This window comes from Eurosta solidaginis, chromosome 3, assembly GCF_040869045.1.
Source record: "Eurosta solidaginis isolate ZX-2024a chromosome 3, ASM4086904v1, whole genome shotgun sequence".
Classification (NCBI taxonomy): domain Eukaryota; kingdom Metazoa; phylum Arthropoda; class Insecta; order Diptera; family Tephritidae; genus Eurosta; species Eurosta solidaginis.
In genome coordinates, this window is record NC_090321.1 from 132,646,869 (window position 1) to 132,667,436 (window position 20,568).

At 41.7% G+C, this 20,568-nt stretch overlaps 2 protein-coding genes across 2 annotated transcripts; both read left to right on the plus strand.

The window, feature by feature from the left end:
* The first annotated feature begins 3,772 nt into the window (after positions 1-3,772).
* Positions 3,773-11,117, plus strand: LOC137246645 (succinate--CoA ligase [ADP/GDP-forming] subunit alpha, mitochondrial-like). The gene is made up of 4 exons (XM_067777687.1): positions 3,773-3,854; positions 3,927-4,158; positions 10,523-10,703; positions 10,774-11,117. The coding sequence occupies exons 1-3, from the start codon at positions 3,789-3,791 to the stop codon at positions 10,549-10,551; spliced, it is 327 nt and encodes a 108-aa protein (XP_067633788.1). The 5' UTR covers positions 3,773-3,788; the 3' UTR covers positions 10,552-10,703; positions 10,774-11,117.
* A 1,947-nt stretch (positions 11,118-13,064) lies between these two features.
* On the plus strand, positions 13,065-19,537 carry LOC137245998 (trans-1,2-dihydrobenzene-1,2-diol dehydrogenase-like). The gene is made up of 5 exons (XM_067777140.1): positions 13,065-13,167; positions 14,379-14,456; positions 18,438-18,729; positions 18,800-19,046; positions 19,319-19,537. Exons 1-5 carry the CDS (start codon positions 13,065-13,067, stop codon positions 19,517-19,519), a joined length of 921 nt encoding a protein of 306 aa, XP_067633241.1. The 3' UTR covers positions 19,520-19,537.
* The last annotated feature ends 1,031 nt before the right edge of the window (positions 19,538-20,568 follow it).

Sequence of the window (20,568 nt, forward strand, 5' to 3'; positions counted from 1 at the left end):
GCGGTCGATGCCAGGATCAAATATATGATATTGCACAGAGTGGTGTATGATAAACGCGAGGCCGCCTCCATTTCCACTCTCGCGGTCTTTCCTGTGGACATTATAACCAGAGCAGGTCTGCAATGCAGATCTTGCTGTGAGTTTAGTCTCTTGAATCGCAGCAATGCGGATGTTGTGCCGCTTCATGAAATCGACTATCTCCGTAATCTTCACAGTTAGTCCATTACAGTTGAACTGCAGAATTCTGAAGTGCATGAGGGGTGACGCCGCCACTCTAGGGGTAAGTGAGGGGTGACTACGCCTAGGTTGTGGAAGGCCAGGACGCAATTGCTGTTGTGGCCTTGGGACTGGGCGCCCTTGGGCAAGCATTGGGGTACCCGGATGATTAGGGTTTGCGACCTGGCATCATGGCGCGATGAAACCCGTCGAGGGGGTGCCGTCGCGGAGACCAGAACATCTAGGAAAGTGGCACCACCCAAGGCAGGAGCTGCATTGAGCGGATGTCGCAAACCTATATATTCTGTGCTGGCAGACGGTGCAAACGGAGGCAGGGACTAAGAGTCTGTTTCCCTGACCTGCACGATTGCTGCCAGAAAAGAGGGGGGGAGAAGAAGACGGGGGCAGGGGCTGATGCTCAGCATTGCTACCAGCTCTACTACGAAGGTAGTAGTTATGAGTGGTATCAGCTGTTTGAGTTGTTGGCGCCGTGGGGCGCGAGCAGCAGCGGGTACTTGTTGTGGCTTGCTGAGCAGCGAAGCTGCTGGAAGGTAGTGGGGATACGCTTAGGCGTAGACTACGGGACGCCCTTGGGCGTGAGCAGCAAGGAGCCACAAAAGATTTATAAAAGTTACGTGGACGTCGGGTTTTGGGATCAAGCCCAGAACAACCTGTCCGATGCAACCATCCCTTGCACGAGACACACTGAACAGAGTATGACCGTCCTAAAAAGATTCTTTTCTGGCAGATGCAGCAAAACCATTTCTCATGACCGGGGTCAGGAGACGGACCCGGATTGGGTTCGATACCTTCCCGGAGCAAGAGAATATGTAGCAGTCCTGCTGCAAGGAGCTGCTGGGAGGATGACAATTTGTGGGAGGGACGAAGCAAATTAAATGGGGTCACACTGAAATGACAGTCCTTGGTCGGGAAAAATCCCGAGTCGCTCCGGTACATAGAACCGACTGCCTTGGGAAGCGAATTTGTGCACGTAGTTGCGGCTGGCGATTTTGTAGCCGAAACTAACTAGTAACTTCTGGAAATCGAAGAGCCTAGAAGTATGCAGCGTAAACTATAAAAGCGGGGCAGGCGAGTAAGAAGTAATTCAGTTTGATTTGAGTTGTCAAGCAGTTTGATTAAGACGATATCTAGCGAGCAATAGCAGTGTTATTTTGAATAGTAGAGTTTCATTGAGCTAGCAATCAGTGTGGTTATTAAGCAAGCTATTCGTTGCACAGTTTGTTATTGTGAAGTACTTTAATAAAGGCCATTTTGCATTATTACAAATTATTATAATAATGCAAAATGGCCTTTATTAAAGTACTTCACAATAACAAACTGGAGTTATTTATTCAACAGTTTATTTATTCAACAGTTTAGTGATTCGAACTTAGCAGAGGATTGCAAATAAGAGGAGTTGCAAGCAAATTCGTTACAATACTATTAACTCAGCATTTTATATACAATCTCATCCCAATTTTCAACATCTCTTGGAGATAGTAACGTTAGCATTCATACATACATGTACTGAAAATAAGGTCCACTACAAAAAACATTTAGCAATAGCATTTCCCAATATAATTTTAGTACTACAAAATAACGACCTTAGGCAGATAAAGTAGGAACAATATAATTCCTAAAAAGTTGTGTCTCACTTTACATTAAACTGCTTTGTAATATAAATACATACACTAAAAGATGCATACAATACAAAACGGTCCCTTATTTATATATCATAAACAAAATTAATGTTGCGACCATTGGATATTTTTCAAATCAATTGGTTCTAGAACCATCTCCCATAATGGAGACATTTCACGTAAATGTTCGATATGTTAAATGCAGGTATCGGTAATATAATCAACCTCTTCAATGGTGGTAACACAACCAATACCAAATCTATAAAAATTTAACAATAAATTACTTTCAAATTAATTAAACAATTCAGTACGGTAAACTCGTATACCTTATTGAACTATGTGCCAAATCCTCATCAGTTCCAATCGCACGTAGGTTCCAGTGATGCAGAAGTACATGCTGAGGCACTAGACAACGCCACATCTTTTAAGGCCATAAGTAATGATAAATTTAATAAACCACTATACCTTTGCTCTGGATCACCATTACATATACCATGTGATAATCTTGAATTGATGCGATCATATAAACGTTTCGACAGAAAATCTATAAATTTCTAATCATATTCCATTTCTTTGAGTGCAAGATAACATGCAGGACCAAATCCAATAACAATAATCCGAAGGCGGAAAAGAAAAATTTTAGCTCGTTCAAAAGATATTCCCAAAAAACCGGAAAATGGCCCTGGAGTGCTTCGAGACCGGGGTGGGATCCATAGTATTTTTGCGCTGGCGGCCTTCGGCCGCACTTATAAAAAATTAATCTGGGTGGGTCCAATACCAGTTTGGAGACCAAAACTATATCTGCGCAAAACACTTATGTCCACAATTTTTTTTGTGGGTACCAATATCATCAACATTACAACGCGCACATGAAAATTTTCAATTGAAATTTTTCAACTTCTTTTCAAATATCTCTTGTCCAACACAAAATAATTTACCTCCGTCTTCTGATTATTGTTGTCGAGGTCAATGCGCGTTTTTTAACACCTCTCTTGATATTTATGGACGCATATTATCAGTGTCATGCTGTCGTAGAGAATTACCAAGAGTTGATGCGCTGGAAACGTTGAAGAAGTGATTCAGCTGCTATATGTAAATAAATAATAACAATAAATTAAATATATATCATTTAAAAATCAGCTAATAACCTTTGTTTTCCATTAAAAATGCATTTTTCCTCCAGCTTCATCAGCAAACCAACTTTTTTCTTTTTTTGTTTTGGCTTTGTTGGCGAAAATTACATGTGACATTTTTCTTCTTCCATCACTTTTGACAGAAGAAACTGAAAGAACGATTGACAGTTTATGTACAATCGGCAACAACAAAATACACGGGAGGGTTGCATTTTCGCTAATGCTTCTACCTGGTAATTGTACCATGATTGAAACTAAGAAAAAATATAATTGTGATAATAAAACTTATAAGCTCTCGCTTAACCTGGTGTGTAAAAAGAAAAAATCGTGTGCTACGGGCTTTTAAGTTAAGTTGTGACATGCGTTAGCTGTTTAGGCAATTCTCAATTAACCTGGCGCTTTAACTGGAGGCAACCAAGCCCTCTTGCCACCAATTTGAATTGGAAGATTCGATTTCCAAAACCAAAAAAAGGCAACGTTTTACAAGGCAGTGCATAACCTAAACAAAGAAGCATTCGACAAAGGGCCAAAAAAGTCGATAACGGGAGTGTCTTTATCGCTACAACAACAACAACATTATTTACTTTCTGCTTTTCACACGTATATGCATTTTTAAATAATAAAAAAAAATGTAATGTTATTCTAATAGATAGCATCTCTGCCGGGTTCCATTCAGCTCAGAATATGCCAAAACAAGAGGAAACCTACAATTAAATGCAGACTCACGTGTCCTTTGCCAGGGTTTACCGGTAAACAAGGTACTTCCCACAACCAGCATGCTTTGAAATACGGTACTAAAATGCTTGGATGTATTTCCTCAAAACAGGGTGGAACTACGTATCTTGGTTTGCCAGTATTTGCTTCGGTAACTTATATTGATTTGTATTGATTAAAAATTGCAGTAGTAGATAATGTAATGTGAATTAAAATTGAATAGGTAGCCGAAGCAAAAGAGGCAACTGATCCGCATGCAACTGTTATTTATGTGCTGCCACTGGGAGCTGCTGCTGCTATCCCAGAAGCATTAGAAGCAGAAATTTCTTTGATTGTTTGCATCACCGAAGGTGTGCCTTATCATTATATGGTTTGCGTTAAGCACGCTCTCTTAAGGCAAAATAAATCGCGTCTAGTCTGGCCCGATTGTCAAGGAATCATCGCCGCCAGAAAGGGTAAGTAAATTGCCTAGCATATTAAATATATAAACAACAAGTATGAATTTGTTAGTGACACTTTTTCATGCTTTTGTTGATAAGCAACTGAAGAGTGCAAATACCAAAGAAATCGAAGTTCATGTAAATACCAATTGATTTCTTTAACTAGCGTTTGGAGAGCAAAATACATATGTTTGTATGCATAGAACTGCATAGAAAGGGAGGAATTAATTAATTATTATCAGTAGATTTACAAGATTTTTGTAATTTTCCTGCGTCGCCGTTGCCATTACATTGCCTTAAGAGAGGACATCAACAACTTATTACCCACAGCCAGTTAAAATTTTAGAAAATTTTGCTCTTTTCATTACTGATTCAAAACGTGGAAAGTTATATATCGACCATTCCATGGAGAATGGTAAATTTTAGCAGACTTTCGCACTGCGGTCATTAATATTCAATCCCTAGAAGGTTTAATGTAGTTATATAAATAGTTCCCGAGATGTTCGGGCTAGTACCTCACTGGTGCTTGTTACCGGAACGTAGATAGATAGATAATTTACTGAGGATTGCACACTGACTTGCACATCTTCTTCACAGCACCTCATCCTAGCCGACTTCCTTGATGAACCCTAGCAGTGTTCTTGGCATGAGGGATTAAATGTGGGAATACTCTGGCCATGGTGAGCCAATAAACTTAGCCCTACGTCTTGAGATTGCGTCGCATTCTAGAAGCCGTCTGCTGATCGATCACAAAATCGGCATGTGTTCTGCAAAAATCTTTGGATCATGTGGTCCACTTGTGTCATACTGGAGCACTTACAATTATACTGCACTGTAATGCAGCAATGGACCAACTCATGTTACCCCAACGGGTTAGGGGGTCAGAATATACCCGCCGTAGGTATGCCTGTCGTAAGAGGCACCTAAAATACCAGATTCAAGTGGCTGTGTAGCGCAACCCTTCAGGTTGCCAGCGCAATATATAGCTTCTCCAAACCCAATTTTCAACCTCACCTATCCGCGGCGAATCCTGTTTCACTAACAGCCGGGGCTCTGGCAACCCCAAGCGCCTCATGGAACTTGGGGGTGGGGAGAGAGGGAATGGCCTGAAGGTTTAATGTCCACATAAATCGTTCCCGAGATGGTCGGGCTAGCACCTTAATGGTGCTGTGGTACCGGAGCGTACCAGATCTGTATCCGGCAAAGGACCATCACATCGATAACACTCCCCAAAGCCTTCGGGGAGCAACCTTATCGCTACAACAACAGCAACAACAACCAAATACACGAAAATATTGTAAGCCGATCATTGCTGGTTTTTAACGATTGAATTCACTACACGATGTTTACTTGACTGTGGGTACTCCATGGATTACTCTGATGTAATGCTGAGCTGGAGTATATGGTCCAGTCCTGGGACATCGCAATATTAATTGGACCATATTTTTTGTATGCATTGTGGTTAATTTTGGAGCACTCGATTGGTCCATATCGGTTACTCCATACATGCATACATAGAGTACTCGCGATTTTTGCCGGGTGTTTTTCGATAGTATGCCCAGTTTCTGCATACGGCTGTTCAGTCTATAATGCCATGTAAGATTAGCTCTTGGGATTCTTAGGTTATGTTTCGAGAGGTCTGTTATTGCCCTGTAGCGAATTGTGCTATAACCTCCTAACAGTTGTTGTTGTTGTTCTTGTTGTTGTTGTAGCAATGCTTCGTCCCACCTAACAGCTGCGACCGATCACAAATTGTCATCAATATCCTCTAACGGGAGTCCAAGGAAACTTGCTGTTTCAACAGGGGTGGACCATAATGAAAGGGGTGTTAGAGGCGTTGGTTCCACATTAAAATTAAAGAGATGGTTGGTCTCATGTGGGGACACATTGCAAACGGGCATACATTTTGTTTGTCGGGGTTGATTCTGGATATGTAAGAGTTTAACCTGTTACAGTATCCAGAACGAAGTTGAGCCAGAGTGACCCGCGTTTCTCTGGGGAGTATGCGTTCCTCTTCCCCAAGTTTTGGGTACTGTTTTTTGAGTACTGGATTCACCGGGAAATCCCTGGCATAAAGGTCCGACGCCTGTTTGTGGAGTTCACCAAGGACCTGCTTGTGTTTTTTTGCTTCGTACGGCTGAGTTCTCCGGTGCCGTATTTCCTCAAAATGCTTACGGGGATGACTCCTTAAGTCCCTAGGCGGTGTTGGCTCATCAATCATATGTCTCTTGGGATGCCCAGGTTTCTGGGTATTCAACAGGAACTGTTTGGTTAGCATCTCATTTCTCTCCCTGATGGGAAGTATTCTCGCCACATTATATAGATGGTGTTCTGGGGACATAAGAACACAGCCCGTGGCGGTTCTGAGCGCGGTATTTTGGCAGGCCTGTAGCTTTTTCCAGTGTATAATATTTAGGCTACCATATAGGGGACGCGTAGCATGCAATCGGCTGGCCAATTGCTTTGTATGTGGTAATGAGCGTTTCTTTGTCTTTTCCCCAAATATTGCCAGCAAGGGATTTGAGGAATTTATTACGGCTCTGGATTTTCGGTACAACTGCGGCTGCGTGCTCACCAAAATGTAGATCCTGATCAAAAGTCACACCCAAGATTTTGGGGTGTAGGACAGTCGGTAGCGTAGTGCCATCGACGTGGATGTTAAAAATGGTCGACATTTGGGACGTCCATGCTGTAAATAAGGTCGCGGAGCATTTAGTCGGTGATAATGCCAAGTTTCGCGAGGCAAAAAACTGGAAAGATCAGGGAGGTAGCCGTTTATTCTGTTGCAAAGCTCATCGATCTGTGGGCCTGGGCCTGTGGCTATTATTGTGCAGTCATCGGCGTAGGAAACGATAGTAACTCCTTCTGGTGGCGAAGGTAGCTTAGATATGTAGGGTAGACCCTTCTAGGTCATGCAGTAACGTGCCGTAGTTGGCCGTATCAAAAGCTTTTGATAGGTCTGGCGCAACGAGTACTGTTCTATGGAGGGGGTTTTGATTTAAACCGCAATTTATCTGGGTGATGATGGCATTTAGCGCGGTGGTGGTGCTATGGAGTTTTCTGAAGCCATACTGATGATAGGCTAGCCGCAAATTTGCTTTGAAGTAGGGGAGCAAAATGGCTTCAAGCGTCTTGGCTACTGGCGATAGGAGAGGTATCCGGCGATACGACTCTCCTATGTTAGCTGGTTTCCCAGGCTTTAGTAGCGGGACCACCTTGGTTGAAGACATGTGCTAAATATGTGAAACCCTCTTTCCCTAGGCTTTTAAGCATCGGCATGGCTATGCTGTCTGGGCCCACTGCATGGATGGTTTAGCATGACCGATGGCGTCCTCAACCTCTTTGGCGGTGATGGTTATTGGTGACACGCTGAATATATGTTTATGTGCGTGTCTGTTGGCCCACCGTCTATCTTTGTCGACCGTAGAATGCATTATATATTGTCGGCAGAAAGCTTTCGCGCATTTTTTCGCATCCGACAGCACTTTATCGCCAAAGGCGATGGAAACTTTGTCATTGTGCTTAGGCGGATTCGATAGGGACTTTACGGTGGACCAAAGTTTACCTACACCTGCAGAGAGGTTACAACCGATTAGGTGCTCCTCCCATTTCGCCCGCTTGTGTTCATCCACAAGCAATCTGATGCGTTGGTTTATATCCCTTATTTGGGGGTCGCCGGAATCGAACTGTCTTATAAGGCACGTTCTCTCGATAAACTTGCGGCCTCTGCCGGGAAGTGGGGCCGAATTTCGGGAATTCTACCGGCGGGAATGAAACGAGCCGAGGCGGATTCAATGACCTTGCGGAAAGCAAACCCCCTTGGCGGGCATCAGTTGGGATAGGTAGGGCAGCAAAGGTGTTGTCTGTAAAAGATTTGTATTCGTTCCACTTTCCTTTTTTAAAGTTAATGAAAGTGCGTTTTTCTGTGACGATGAAGTCGGCGGAACGCTCGAGCGAATTAAGTATAGGCATCTCACCCCTACTGTCCACCCCAAGGTTGAATGCCATAGATCGTGATGGGCATTGAAATCGCCTAAGATAATGCGATTGTTGCCAGTGAGTAAGGCGCTGATTTTAGGGCGGTATCCACTGGGGCGACAAGGGGCAGGAGGGATGTAGATGTTGATGATTTCTAGGTTTGCATTGCCTGACCGGACAGATAAGCCTGTACGTTCTAAGATACTGTCTCTGCGGTCGATGTCTGGATCAAATATATGAATAGCACAGAGTGGTGTATGATAAACGCGAGGCCGCCTCCGTTTCCGCTCTCGCGATCTTTCCTGTGGACATTATACGCAAAACAGGTCTGCAATGCAGATCTTGCTGTGAGTTTAGTCTCTTGAATCGCGGCAAGGCGGATATTGTGCCGCTTCATGAAATCGACTATCTCCGTGATCTTGCCAGTTAATCCATTACAATTTAACTGCAGAATTCTGAAGAGCATAGGGGGAGACGTCGTCACTCTGGGAGTAAGTGACGGGTGACTACGCCTGGGTTGTGGAAGGCCAGGACGCGACTGCTGTTGTGTCCCTGGGACTGGACGTCCTTGAATAAGCATTGGGGTACCCGGTGTATTTGGGTATGCGGCCTGGCAACATGGCGCAATGAAACCCGTTGGGGGGTTTGCCGTCGCGGAGACCAGAACATCTTGGAAAGCGGCACCGGCCATGGCAGGAGCTGCATTGGGCGGATGTCGCAAACGTATATATTCTGTGCCGAAAAACGGAGCAAAGGGAGGTAGGGACTAAGAGTCTGTTTCCCTGACCTACACATTTGCTGCCGGGAAAGAGGGGAGGAGAAGACGGGGCAGGGGCTGATGCTCGGCATTGCTCCCGACTCGACCAAGGAGATTGTAGGTATGAGTGGGAGCATGAGTGGGAGCAGCCGCGTGAGTTGGTGGCGCCGTGGGGCGCGAGCAGCAGCGGGTACTTGTTGTGGCTAGCTGAGCAGCGGGGCTTCTGGAAGGTAGGGGGGCGCTAAGGCGCGGACTACGGGACGTCCTAGGTCGTGAACAGCAAGGAGCCACAAAATATTTATAGTAGTTACGTGGACGTCTGATTTTGGGATCTAGCCCAGAACAACCTGTCCGATGCAACCATCCCTTACACGAGACACACTGACAATATTATGACCGTCCTAAAAAGAATCTTTTCGGCCAGCTGTAGCAAAACAATTTCTCAGGACCGGGCCAGCAGATGGACCCGGATTGGGTTCGATACCTTACCGGAGCAAGAGAATATGGAGCAGTTCCGCTGCAAGGAGCTGCTGGGAGGATGATAATTTGTGGGAGGGCGCAACAAATTAAATGTGGTTACACTGAAATGGCAGTCCTTGGTCGGGAAAAATTCCGAGTCGCTCCGGTGCATAGAACCGACGACATTGGGGAGCGCCTCCTAACAGTAACATAGATTGTCTCAAACCTGGCGTGTTGTTGTAGCGATAACGTTACTCCCGAACGCTTCGGGGAATGTTATCGGTGTGATGGTCCTTTGCCGGATACAGATCCGGTACACTCCGGTAACACTGCACCATTGAGGTGCTAGCCCAACCATCCCGGGAACGAATTGGGTTTGCTATATTTTGCGCTGGCAACCCATTGAAAGGGTTGCGCTACACAACCCCTTGAATCAATTTGGTATTTTAGACGCCTCTTACGACAGGCATACCTACCGTGGGTATACTCTAAGCCCTCTAAACCGCTGGAGCCATGAGAAGCGTGAGTGCACAAGGCAAGTTCCGTCGTGCTTGGTGTTGTTGGGTGAGCGGCCAGGCAGCAGGGTGCAACAAATGCACCTTTCTGAAGGATACCCTGGCTGAGCCCAGAAAATCTGGGAAAATTAGATGGACTGGTCAGATGCAGCAAACGGGTATATTCTATATCATATGATCAACTTGGAGACAACCAAGCTTTTATTTTCCTGTCCAAAACGGAACTGGTTCTCGGCACTGCTGCTAAAGGATAGGCGTAGTCATATAAATTCGTTCTCGGGTTTCTGGGGAAAAGCAGTTTTAGCAGTACTTTGCCCTTTTCAATTTGAACATCAATTCAAGAACTTCGCATAATGCATTAAACAGTCATCTGTATTTATTTGTTTTTGTTCTAATTTACTTCGTAACATCAATCAATTGTCCCTTGTTATAATTTTATGTTCTCTATAAATGCAAAAGCAAAGTATTTTTGGGTACCCCTGCCATCGGAAGATACATAGGCATGGTGGAGGTTCACTTGAAATTACTTTACCAGTTCCTGATTCTAGTTATCTGAAATTTCTCTTGTACCTTTGGCATCTCAGAAAAGAGCTAATTGTGGAGCCCTATTTGGCTTATATTAAAAACTTTTAATCTATTCTTACTGATATGAGTTTATTTTTCATTCTAGGTAATTTGATTTTGGCGATGTGCGCATAGCAATATCCCAAATATTCCAGCGGTGGCTGTAAGAACATACATTTGCTCAAATTAAAAGAAAACTGCCCGGTTACGCACATCCAGTACCTACGTTTATACAAGGAGGAACACCGCACTACATTTATGGGGATGTAGCCGCCGATCACGTTGTTGTAAGAGCTTATTTTAAATATGTCATTCATAAACCCTGATTCTAATATTTAGTTTTGGTGTTTATTTTAGAGTCAACTGGTTATGTAAGCGATGTCAGCTATGCCTGTAACTTAAGCGCCTTCAGATGTAATAATTAACGCGGACGCGGTCGTGGGAGTAGTTCACTACGTGGATATTACACTAATCAACGACTTTCAATATCGGAAGGTTTTCCAGCACCATAACAACACCAACAATATGTGCAAGCACCCGAATAAATTGTACAACAAACGTTAACACCGCATCAGCAGCCAGCAACAACTCTCTAAAAATGCAATGTTCTCTATAAATGCAAAAGCAAAGTATTTTTGGGTACCCCTGCCATCGGAAGATACATAGGCATGATGGAGGTTCACTTGAAATTACTTTACCAGTTCCTGATTCTAGTTATCTGAAATTTCTCTTGTACCTTTGGCATCTCAGAAAAGAGCTAATTGTGGAGCGCTTATATTAAAAACTTTTAATCTATTCTTACTGATATGAGTTTATTTTTCATTCTAGGTAATTTGATTTTGGCGATGTGCGCATAGCAATATCCCAAATATTCCAGCGGTGGCTGTAAGAACATACATTTGCTCAAATTAAAAGAAAACTGCCCGGTTACGCACATCCAGTACCTACGTTTATACAAGGAGGAACACCGCACTACATTTATGGGGATGTAGCCGCCGATCACGTTGTTGTAAGAGCTTATTTTAAATATGTCATTCATAAACCCTGATTCTAATATTTAGTTTTGGTGTTTATTTTAGAGTCAACTGGTTATGTAAGCGATGTCAGCTATGCCTGTAACTTAAGCGCCTTCAGATGTAATAATTAACGCGGACGCGGTCGTGGGAGTAGTTCACTACGTGGATATTACACTAATCAATGACTTTCAATATCGGAAGGTTTTCCAGCACCATAACAACACCAACAATATGTGCAAGCACCCGAATAAATTGTACAACAAACGTTAACACCGCATCAGCAGCCAGCAACAACAACAACAATCGCAACAAGTTGAAACTTCTAATCAATTAACAACTAGTGAACCACCAACATATCCGCAATATACGCATCCATCAACAGCAACATATGTCGCCTACTTTGCAACACAAAATCAAATGCTTCATCCAGCGTCAGCTTCAAAAAAAGTCACTGGTACACCGTTATATGTTTCACATATGCAACATATGTATGCGAATGCACATCAGGTGTGCAATTATAAGTGGTCCATTTGTTTATTCGCCCGAATATCAATATATACCCGGTGAAGATGGCCAAGGCCATTCTGATTCTAATACTGATACTGATGAAGGCGAACCATTGGCAAATTTTAAAATGCAAACAGACTACGAAAAATTTTGATAATAGTATTAATTCTAGTACGGATAGTGAATAATTTAAACCAAGGAAAGAAGCTAAACTTGATAAAAACTTAACGGGAGATGACGATGTTTCTAATTATAATACTAAGGAAGACGAACCTTTGATAAATATGAAGCTTAAAAGAGAGTTATCAAAAAATGACGATAATGATAATGATGTTGATGCCAAGTCCAATCTTGAAAATGATGAAAATTATGATACAGAATCTGAAATAGTATGAGTGTGGATTATTAGCCTGAATCAAAACTGTCATATCCGGTACGACCAGAATTACATGTTAATAAAAGAGCCTACATAAAGAGTGCTCAGTATATTTATGGAAAATGTATCATGAGGTAATGCCCAATGTATGAATTTCAATTAAATTCAGCACATTGTTGGAAAAAGCATCTAAATTTTATGCATCGTCTAGAGAAACCAGAACATTTACAATTTAAATATAAAGAACGTGGTGCAAAATGTAAATTGTGTGATTTTCAAACTGCTACACCAAGCTTCAACAAATTATTGGACCTTGAGATTTCTCATATGCCCAGTAGTCATTATTTAAAATGTAAATTATGCGATTGGAAGACTAAAACACATTCAAGTGTGAATTTTTATTTACGTGCACAACACGCTGAAACAATTGATGTAACAACGAAAAGTTTAGAATTAACTGTTTGTCCATATTGTAATCAAGAATTTGCATCGCAATTGTATTTTTGCAAACACTTAATACAGGAACATGAGCAAACAGTGGATGTTTAGAATGTGGTGAAGAATTTAGAACAAACACAAGTTTACGTGTGCATGTTTATGAAAAGTTTGCTCATTTTACACCACAAGATTTGAACGAAAAGATCCTAAGGGTATGGTTACACCTATGTGGCATCTACAAGCTATTTATAATGACTAGTATGGAATGAATCTGGTTATAGAAGAAAACGGATGTGACGAAATGAATCACAATGCTGCTTTGTATTCTGGTGTACTCCTGGCATGCTTCCCAGCAAAAATCTAGTGATCAAAGATGGCGACCAACAACAAAATATCCCACATTGTTCCACAATTGTTAGTATGGTAGAATGAGATGGCCTAATTGAAATGCCCGATACATATATGCTTGCCTTTTCTTACATGCTATGTACCCTCAAATACGTCACAAAAATTTTCTGCGAATCCGCCATTTGTTATTTTCAGCTTGAAACGCAACATCAGAGTAATAAAAATTTATTTACAAATAATTTCGGATATAATAAAAACTAAATTTAAATTAAGTGTTGTGTGCGCTACGGTATTTGCATTTATATTTTCACAAAGGAACCAAGTGAGTTTTAATGGATGTAGGTTATTGCATTTTTGGTAGCATCTGCGTACAGTGAATAATTCAATTCGTGCATGCAATTTCTTTTGTGATTGTGGAAAAGACGTTGTGGAGAAAATGTTTCAATTTATGTTGTCTTTTAATGCATGTTTATTGGAAAGCCAAGAAAAAATAGTCGCTCAGCATCAGGTGGGGTAATTATTTTTGTATATAAATGAACATTGCGAAAAATGTGACTATCGCTGCTTTGATGAAGGTGGTCGTTGCGAATATTGTTCCCTATGGTAATAGTCTAGTTGAGGGGTCGACTTCTAATACGCTACCAAAAATAACGAGAGAGGTGTCAGAAGACGCGTATTAATTTCGAGAACAATAATCCGAAGGCGGAAAATAAAAATTTTATCTCTGTCCGGAGATATTTGCAGTTGAAGTTGGTGATTTTCATGTGGTTGTTGTTGTGTTCGTGCCCACAAAAAAAAATGTGCATCACCGTGGCGGTAGCCACGGTTATACCACACACCCGGATTTGGCATGGCGTAGCCCAGGGTAATTTTTTATAAGCGCGGCCGAAGGCCACCAATGCAGAAAGGTGTTTTGCGCAAAAATGCTATGGATTCCACCCCCGTTACGGAGGTACCCGTGGGTCAATCAAAGTGGTGATTGCAATATTTCTAAGAATTCCAAAATATGAATTAAGTTTAAAGGAACTTTACCACCAAAAAGTCCCATCGTGATTTCGTCGACCACATTTCACATGTTGATCCTATCGACGGGGTAGTTTTCATCGATCCCGAAAAAAGATCGCAAGGTGTTTGGACAAGTACTTGCCGCTTTCAGATATGAACGTGAGGATTTGGACGTGCTTGGTCTGACATTTCGTAAAGACTTGTATTTAGCGCATGAGCAAATATATCCGCCACAACAAACTGAACGTTTGAAGTTCCTCCTTATTGTCCAGTTTCTGTGTCACTACAACCCGCACCTGGCGATACGGGTAAATCTTGTGGCGTTGACTATGAGTTAAAAGCCTTTGTTGGTAAGTATAATTAACAGTAACCAATAGCTACATTGTAAAAAAATAATGCACAAGTATATTAAAAAAAAAATACTATTTGGAGCCTGAGAATCAGATTCACTTGGGCAAATCATAGTGAGTGAGTGGTATTCGTGTAACATTTTCAGTTGTTTCCATTGTTTCAAATATATAATTTGTTTAAATCATAGGGTAATTCTTTACTTTAGCTCACAACTGCTAAAACTCGTGCAAAATTATTGGGAGGGGTGTCAAAAGAAGTGCTTTGGGCCCAAGATCACAAATTAGAAAATTTTCATGTGGTTGTTGTAATTTTGATGATTTTGTTGAACCCACAAGAAAAGCTGGGTAAAAGTGTTTTGCGCAGATATAGTTTTGGTCTCCAAACCGGTGTTGGACCCACCCAGGAAAGGTGTTCTGCGCAAAATTACTTTGGATCCCACCCCCGGTTTCGGAACTCTCCAGGGCCATTTTTCGGTTTTGGAAATATCTTTTGACAGAAACTAATTATTTAATTTCCCCTTTCGGATTCGTGGTCCTGGGTTCATAACGCGTTTTTGACACCTCGCAATATTTTTGGACGAGTTTTAGCAGTTGTGAGCTAAAGTAAAGAATTACCATAGCTTCTCCAAACCCAATTGTCAACCTCACCTATCCGTGGCGAGTCCTGTTTCATTAACAGCAGAGGCTCTGCGACCCCGAACTCCTCATGGATCTAGGGGGTGGGATGGCCTAGAAGGTCGCATGTGGCCATAAAAAATCGTTCCCGAGATGGTCGGGCCTGGTACCGGAACGTACCGGATCTGCATCCGGCAAAGGATCATCAACATCGATAACACTCCCCAAGGCCTTCGGGGAGTGTCCCTATCGCTACAACAACAATACATCTATTTGAGATCGTTAATTTCTTTTGTCAAATATCTTTATTACTCTGCTTTTGTTGTTGCTGTTGCCTGCTAAATATTCATATTTATAACAGGATTGGCCTCGCGTAGGTGAGTTGCGGAAGCTTTGAATGGGTTGCCAGCGCAATTTATAGCTTCTCCAACCCAATTGTCAACCTCACCTACCCGTGGCGAACCACGTTTCTTTAGCATCCGAGGCATTGGCGACCCCAAGTTCCTCATAGAGAGTAGAGCGTGACCCAACAAAATTTATTAGACATAATACTAAAATAGAGGTGTATAGGGTGTCAATGTAGGTCTACAAGTCTATAAAATATAGAAAATAAGGCAATGGAACCAAAAACTCCATATTTACACGAATCCTAAAATAAAGGGTCTCTATTATACCTACTTTTGGGCCGATAGTCAAATGTATGTACAATAATTATAAATGTGATTAATAAACCAAGCTATCCAATTTAAAAAATATATTCGCTCAAACCTCTTAAAATTTTAACTATAGACATAAAATAATGTTTAAATTTTTCATATTCAGCCCAATTCTAAACAAAAATTCCGTGCGAGTTTTTTCCCTTCTCCCATTCCTCGTATTCAGAGCTGGGTAAATTCAATTCCATTACATTACCCATTACATTCCTCAGTAATTGGAAAAAGTAATCAATTCCTTTCCTCCACAGCAAAGTAATTGATTACATTTCAATTCCTAAAAAAAAAATACCAAAAGTATTTTCGTTTTTTTGAGACTCGAGTACAAAAAATTTTTTGTTTTTTTATAACTTTTAAACTCAAATCTGCGACTGTTTTCCGCGAATCGATCCGCACTCCCCCCCCCCCCCCCCCCCCCCCCCCCCCCCGCAGAGCTTCCTTCGGTCAAGAAGGTTTAATGTGGTCATCTTATATCGTTCCCCAGGTGGTCGGGCTTGTACCTTATTAGCGGTTGTTACCGGAACGAACCTGATCTATATTTGGAAAAGAACCATCAACATCGATAAGACTCAATAAAACATTCAGGTTGTGTCTTTATCAAAATGGAAATCTTAAAGGGAACTAAAACGGGGTGTGGGCCTACGACCATTTCATATATTTTCATACTGAACTCCACAATGTGCAAAATCTTATTATGCGATGATCTTTTAAAACTCATTTCATACAGAAATGTGATCACACTTTGTTTATATGTATTTATTGGGAACCTCTTAATAAGCTTGAATATTATAGTTGTGGCGGCTTTTGAGTGATGGTTAAAAAACTAATTTATGAATTCCCATTGCTTCGGTTTATCGGCATTATTTATCGCCGATGGCTGCAAAATAATGGCCACAGACCCAAAGCTCACAGATCAATGAGCTTTGCAACAGAATAAACGGCTACCTCCATGATCTCTCCAGTTTTTTCGCCCCGCGAAACCTGGCATTATCACCGACTAAATTTTCCGCGACCTTATTTACAACTTGGACGTCCCAAATGTCGACCATTTTGAACATCCACGTCGATATGGCACTACGCTACCGACTGTCCTACACCCCAAAATCTTGGGTGTAACGTTTGATCAGCATCTACGTTTTGGTGAGCATGCAGCCGCAATTATACCGAAAATCCAGAGCCGTAATAAAATCCTCTAATCCCTTGCTGGCAGTACTTGGGGAAAAGACAAAGAAACGCTCATTACCACATACAAAGCAATTGGCCAGCCGATTGCATGCTACGCGTCCCCTATATGGTCGCCAAGCCTAAAAACTACTCACTGGAAGAAGCTACTGGCCGGCCAAAATACTGCTCTCAGAACCGCCAGGGGCTGTCTTCGTATGTCCCCAGAACACCATCTCCCTGATGGGAGAGAGAAATGAGATGATAACCAAAGAGTTCCTGTTGTATACCCAGAAACCTTGGCAACCCAACAGACATCTGATTGATGAGCCAACACCGCCAAGGGACTTAAGGAGTCATCCCCGTAAGCATTTTGATGAAATACAGCACCTGACAACTCAGCCGCATGAAGCAAAAAAACACATGCAGGTCCTCAGTGAACTCCACAAGTCGGACCTTTATGCCAGGAATTGCCCAGTGAATCCAGTACTCAAAGAACAGTACCCAAAACTTGCGGAAGAGGAACGCATACTCCCCAGGGAAACGCGAGTCACTCTAGCTCAACTTCGTTCTGGATACTGTAACAGGTTAAACTCTTACCTATCCAGAATCAACCCCGATATACAAAATGTTGGCCCTGCTTGCAATGTGTCCCCACATGACACCAACCATATCTTCAATTGTAATGTGGAACCACAACGCCTCTAAAACCCCTCTCATTATGGTGCACCCCTGTTGAAACAGCAAGTTTCCTTGGACTCCCGTTAGAGGATATTGATGACAATGTGTGATCGGTCGCACCTATTTGGTGGGGCGAAGCACTGCTACAACAACAACATGTCTGTTGGGATGACCAGGTTTCTGGGAATTCAACAGGAATTGTTTGGTTAGCATCTCATTTCTCTCCCTAATGGGGAGTATTCTCGCCTCATTATGTAGATGGTGTTCTGGGGACATAAGAAGACAGCCCGTGACGGTTCTGAGAGCAGTATTTTGGCATTGGCCGCTCGGTTGTGCTACCTCAGCTTTCGAAGAAATTCATGTCATGAACGTCTGGAGAACTCCCTTTGAAGTGTCTTCTAACCTCACGACTTTCTTATGTGTCAATGTCGTGTGGTGCTGGATGTTTCAATTTATTACGAATGTGCATTTTAACATAAAGAACATCTCGATAGATGGGCCTGAAGTTTTATTTATGCTTGATCGATCTCCCAATTTGTGAGGACTCATTGTCCTGAAATTTCAATAAAAATTTTGAAGCAATCTCTCAGAGACCTATTCCTTTCCACCCTCACTTAATTTAACTACAATCTTGCCCGTGTAATTCAGGCGCTTCTCATTCAACACTTGAACTAACTATTTCTGTCAGATAAATTTCCGGTTAACGTAAACCAAGCATTGAACAAAAGTGGTATGGTCACAAAAGATGCATGTCAGAAACCTCTTCCCGTTATTTACCTTCATGTATCAACTGTAGTCTCTTTCATTTTAGATGTTGTCTACATTTCATCACTAAACCCCTTTCACTTAGAAATAAGTCGCATGATGTTGGACCATGGCAAGCATGTACTCTGTGAGAAACCACTTTGTATGAATGAGGATCAAACGTTGGAATTGATAGGACATTCGCATAGCAAAGGCTGTTTCCTTATGGAGGGAATTTGGTCACGTTGTGTACCCGCATATCAATACATACGCAAACAGATCGAGAGCAACACCCTGGGTGAGGTGCTCAATGTTAATTGCACATTCGGTTTGCCAATGGAAAAAGTCGGCCGTGTAATGTAAGTGATGTATAGTGGATGAGTAAATCATTTACTTATTACTTATCTCTGAATTTGTATTTCCTCTTAGGCGGCGTAGTCTTGGTGGTGGTGTTACACTTGAATTGGGTGTCTATGCTTTACAGTTCGCATTGTGGATATTCGGATATTTCCCACAAAATATCATGGCTAATGGTACATTGAATAAGGATGGTGTTGATGAAGAAGCTAATATTGTGCTACATTATGGACCTGATCGGAAAGCTGAACTAATGCTTAGCAGTCTGAAACGATTCGATAATAAAGCAATTATAAAAGGAACCGATGGCACTATGACTGTTAGTATAATTTATAGTCGTAAACATATCGTCGGTGAAAGTTCCAAACAACTGTTCTTGGTCATGTGTTCTTTGAAGATTTGAGGTGGTTATATCAATTCGCCTCCAAGACTGTCGGCTTACTACCGGGCGCATGGCATTTCTTCCACTTTTTGGTATGAAGATCCCTCTATAGTGAAAGCCGTTTTATATGTGGTTTGAACTTTCAAAGACGATATAAAAAACGTTTATACATAAATTAATATGAGCTATGGAATTTTCAATGAAACTAGGTGCCGGACTATTGGTGTCCTGTGAAAATTATAGATGTAAATGGTGAAGAAAAAGAATTTCCATTGCCAAAAAGTGATTTATCAACATATTTTCCCAATCGCTTAGCGCTGAGTTTTGAAGCAGAAGAGGTACGTCATTGCATTTTAGAGCACAAAACACAAAGTGATTTACTTGATCATAAAGAAAGTTTGGCATTGTAATATATTGAGGATCAAATTCGTAGACAATTGGGCGTTACTTACACAGAGGATAAAACAAATTTGTGCAAATCGTTCGAATAAGAAATTCACATCGGAATTTTAAAACAATTGTTTTTTTTTTTTTAATTTAATTAATATATGTAACATGTAACTAACAAAAATATCTACGAGCTTTTCAATGCTTTTTATACCCGCGTACTAGCTGCATATCCACATCTTCGTATTCAGCATCCTGTTTTCGTTTCAATTCCCGTGCGTACAACTCTTTAAATGCTTCAAATTCAGCAAGTGTAACATGGCACACCTTAGTTGCAAATGCATTGTCCGATTTATTGGTTATTTGATATAAAAGTGGATTCTTAGTTGGCTCATCTGGATCTACTTTAAATGGTCTTGGTTTGAATAGACCCTGTCTTTCAAGAAAGACATGGCGGCAACGTATCTCCTCTAATGGCTTAGATAACGCTTCTAATTTTATTATTTCAGGTATTTCCACACGCATTACCTCTTTCAAGTACGTCACCTTTTCTTCGACAGGTCGCTCCGACTGTTCAAGTAAATCCGGACAATTCATTAACAATTTCCAAACATTTTTGCTAGTGCCAGCAAATGATTTCAAATAACCAATATGTTTACGTAAACGCATGTTTTCGTTCACATCTAAAAGTTCTGGATATTTTGTTAGCAGTAAAAACATTAGCTTCTCGGTGAATTGAAAGCTGCGCCAAAATTCCATTTCATCAACTAGACGTTGTGTCGGACGTGCAAACACCTCCGGATTACCGGTTGCAATGCGCAGAAAATTGCTCGTATTGAGACCGTGATTGATGAGTGTTTCATGTACATTACGCCATTGTGCCAGGGACACTCTAGCCAACAAAGGATGCACTCTCACAGCTTCGTCTATATGCGCTTGATCCAATAGTGTTTCATCATCGAGCACTGTGCTCACCGTACTTGGTGCTGATAGCTGTTGGTCATGTATGATCTAAATTATATTCAGTAACTCGTTAATTTTAATCTTACTTGCTGTCTTCTGTGAAGCAACG

Coding starts and splice junctions, on each gene's coding strand:
- LOC137245998 (XM_067777140.1), top strand. CDS start 13,065: ATGCTGCTTTGTATTCTGGTGTACTCCTGGCATGCTTCCCAGCAAAAA. Junction 14,457..18,437: donor TGAGTTAAAAGCCTTTGTTG/GTAAGTATAATT, acceptor CTTTCATTTTAG/ATGTTGTCTACATTTCATCA. Junction 19,047..19,318: donor GAACCGATGGCACTATGACT/GTTAGTATAATT, acceptor CAATGAAACTAG/GTGCCGGACTATTGGTGTCC.
- LOC137246645 (XM_067777687.1), top strand. CDS start 3,789: ATGCTTGGATGTATTTCCTCAAAACAGGGTGGAACTACGTATCTTGGT. Junction 3,855..3,926: donor GTTTGCCAGTATTTGCTTCG/GTAACTTATATT, acceptor AAAATTGAATAG/GTAGCCGAAGCAAAAGAGGC. Junction 4,159..10,522: donor AATCATCGCCGCCAGAAAGG/GTAAGTAAATTG, acceptor TTTTCATTCTAG/GTAATTTGATTTTGGCGATG.